The sequence below is a fragment of the Solanum verrucosum genome, unplaced genomic scaffold (genome assembly GCF_900185275.1).
Source record: "Solanum verrucosum unplaced genomic scaffold, falcon-dt-bn FXZP01000063.1, whole genome shotgun sequence".
Lineage (NCBI taxonomy): Eukaryota > Viridiplantae > Streptophyta > Magnoliopsida > Solanales > Solanaceae > Solanum > Solanum verrucosum.
In genome coordinates, this window is record NW_026020137.1 from 286502 (window position 1) to 288395 (window position 1894).

General features: G+C 36.8%; 1 protein-coding gene across 1 annotated transcript; it reads left to right on the forward strand.

The window, feature by feature from the left end:
- The first annotated feature begins 202 nt into the window (after window positions 1-202).
- On the forward strand, window positions 203-810 carry LOC125827501 (uncharacterized). The gene is made up of 2 exons (XM_049506799.1): window positions 203-446; window positions 590-810. The coding sequence occupies exons 1-2, from the start codon at window positions 203-205 to the stop codon at window positions 808-810; spliced, it is 465 nt and encodes a 154-aa protein (XP_049362756.1).
- The last annotated feature ends 1084 nt before the right edge of the window (window positions 811-1894 follow it).

Genomic DNA, 1894 nt, shown 5'->3' on the forward strand with positions numbered 1-1894 from the left:
ATATGATTCAGTGGAGTGACATTATTTAGAGCAAGTGATGAATGGATTGGGATTTCCTGATATGTTTACACAGTGGGTAATGAGTTGTGTGAGAACAGTGAGCTATTCTATTATAGTGAATGGACAGGCTACACAAAATTTTGTAGCAGCTAAATGACTTAGACAAGGAGCTCCAATATCCCCTTTTCTTTTTGCTATAGCTATGGAATATCTCAGTAGATTACTCAAGGGACTCAAGGAAGAGACAAACTTCAAGTATTATCCAAAACACTCCAAACTGGATATCACTCATTTATGCTTTGCAGATGACTTGCTCATTTTTTCTAGAGGAGATCTAAATTCCATCAAGGCTCTCCAGAGATTCTTTTCTCAGTTCTCACAAGCTTCAGGATTGCAAGCCAATCTCAACAAAAGTTCCATTTATTTTGGGGGAGTTCAGCTAAGAGGTGAGGCAACAAATTATACAACAACTTGGCTACAAGATGGAAGAATTACCTTTTAAGTACTTGGGGGTGCCTCTTTCTACTAAGAAAATGATAGTAATACAATAGTACCCTCTCATGGACAACTAGGAAATTGTCATATGCAGGTAGAACACAATTGGTACAGACTGTGTTGTTTGGAGTTCAATCATATTGGGCACAACTTTTCATTAATCCTGCAAAGATAATCAAACTGATTGAGGGGCATTGTAAAAGCTATTTGTGGTCAGGGTTTGGTTATGTCATTAAAAAGGCACTTGTTGCTTGGGAGAGAGTGTGTTGTCCTAAATCTACAGGAAGCATGGGACTGATTAATATGCAAATCTGAAACAAAGCAGCAGTTGCCAACTTATGCTGGGATCTAGCAAGTAAAGAGGACAAACTTTGGATCAGATGGATACATACATACTATATAAAGGGACAGAGCACATGGCCAAAGTCCAAACAAGCTAGCTGGATGATAAGAAAAGTCATGAGTGCCAAACATATAATTGATCAAACTCAACTGATGAGGGACAAGAAAGGAAGCATGACCAGGCAAATTTATCTGTACATGATGGGGGAGCAACAAAGGCCTGATTGGAAATGTCTCATGTTCAAGAATTCAGCAAGACCAAAAGCTTATTTCACTATGTGGCTCATGTTTAGCAAGAAGTTAGCAATAGTGGACAGGCTAGCTAAATAGGGAGTGGAAGCAAATAAGACTTGTGTCCTATGTAAGAATGCAGATGAGACTATAGAGCACATGATCATACCATGCCAATTTGCAAGAAAGATGTGGGAAAGGCTGTTTACATGGATCCATCATCATAATGACATTTCAAGAACATGGGGACAATTTATACAATGGTGCACTAAACATGGAAAAGGGAAGACTAAAGCAACCCAAATATTCAAGATCATTTTGGCTGAAGGAGTCTATGGGGTGTGGATTGAGCGGAATAACAGAATTTTCGAGAAAAAGAGCAAAACGGAGGAAAATGTAGCTAAAGAGATAGCCTATGTGACTATTGCTAGAGCTCCAGCTAATATTAAAAATGTTATGGAATTTAAATTCTAAGCAATAGGATGTAGTGTTAGAGTTGTAGTTAGATGAGATTAGATTTGAGAACAAAGTATGTTGTGATAGCTACTTGGATTGTAATGTTTTGCTTCAGGTAATTAATAAAATGTTAGTTACCAAAAAAAAAAAAACGTGCAATTTTAGGAGTAGTACCGAGGAAATCGTGAATGTCATTATACTACACGTCTCCTAAAAAGGCAAAAATCTCAACTAATGTACAATTTTTTCAACCTTCTCCATGATCTTCTCCCAAATATTTTTCTTTTATAGCAATGTTTACAAATTTTTATCACTTTGATATTGAAAATTCACCCCCTTTGCAAATCTATTTATGCTTTGTATTCATTGT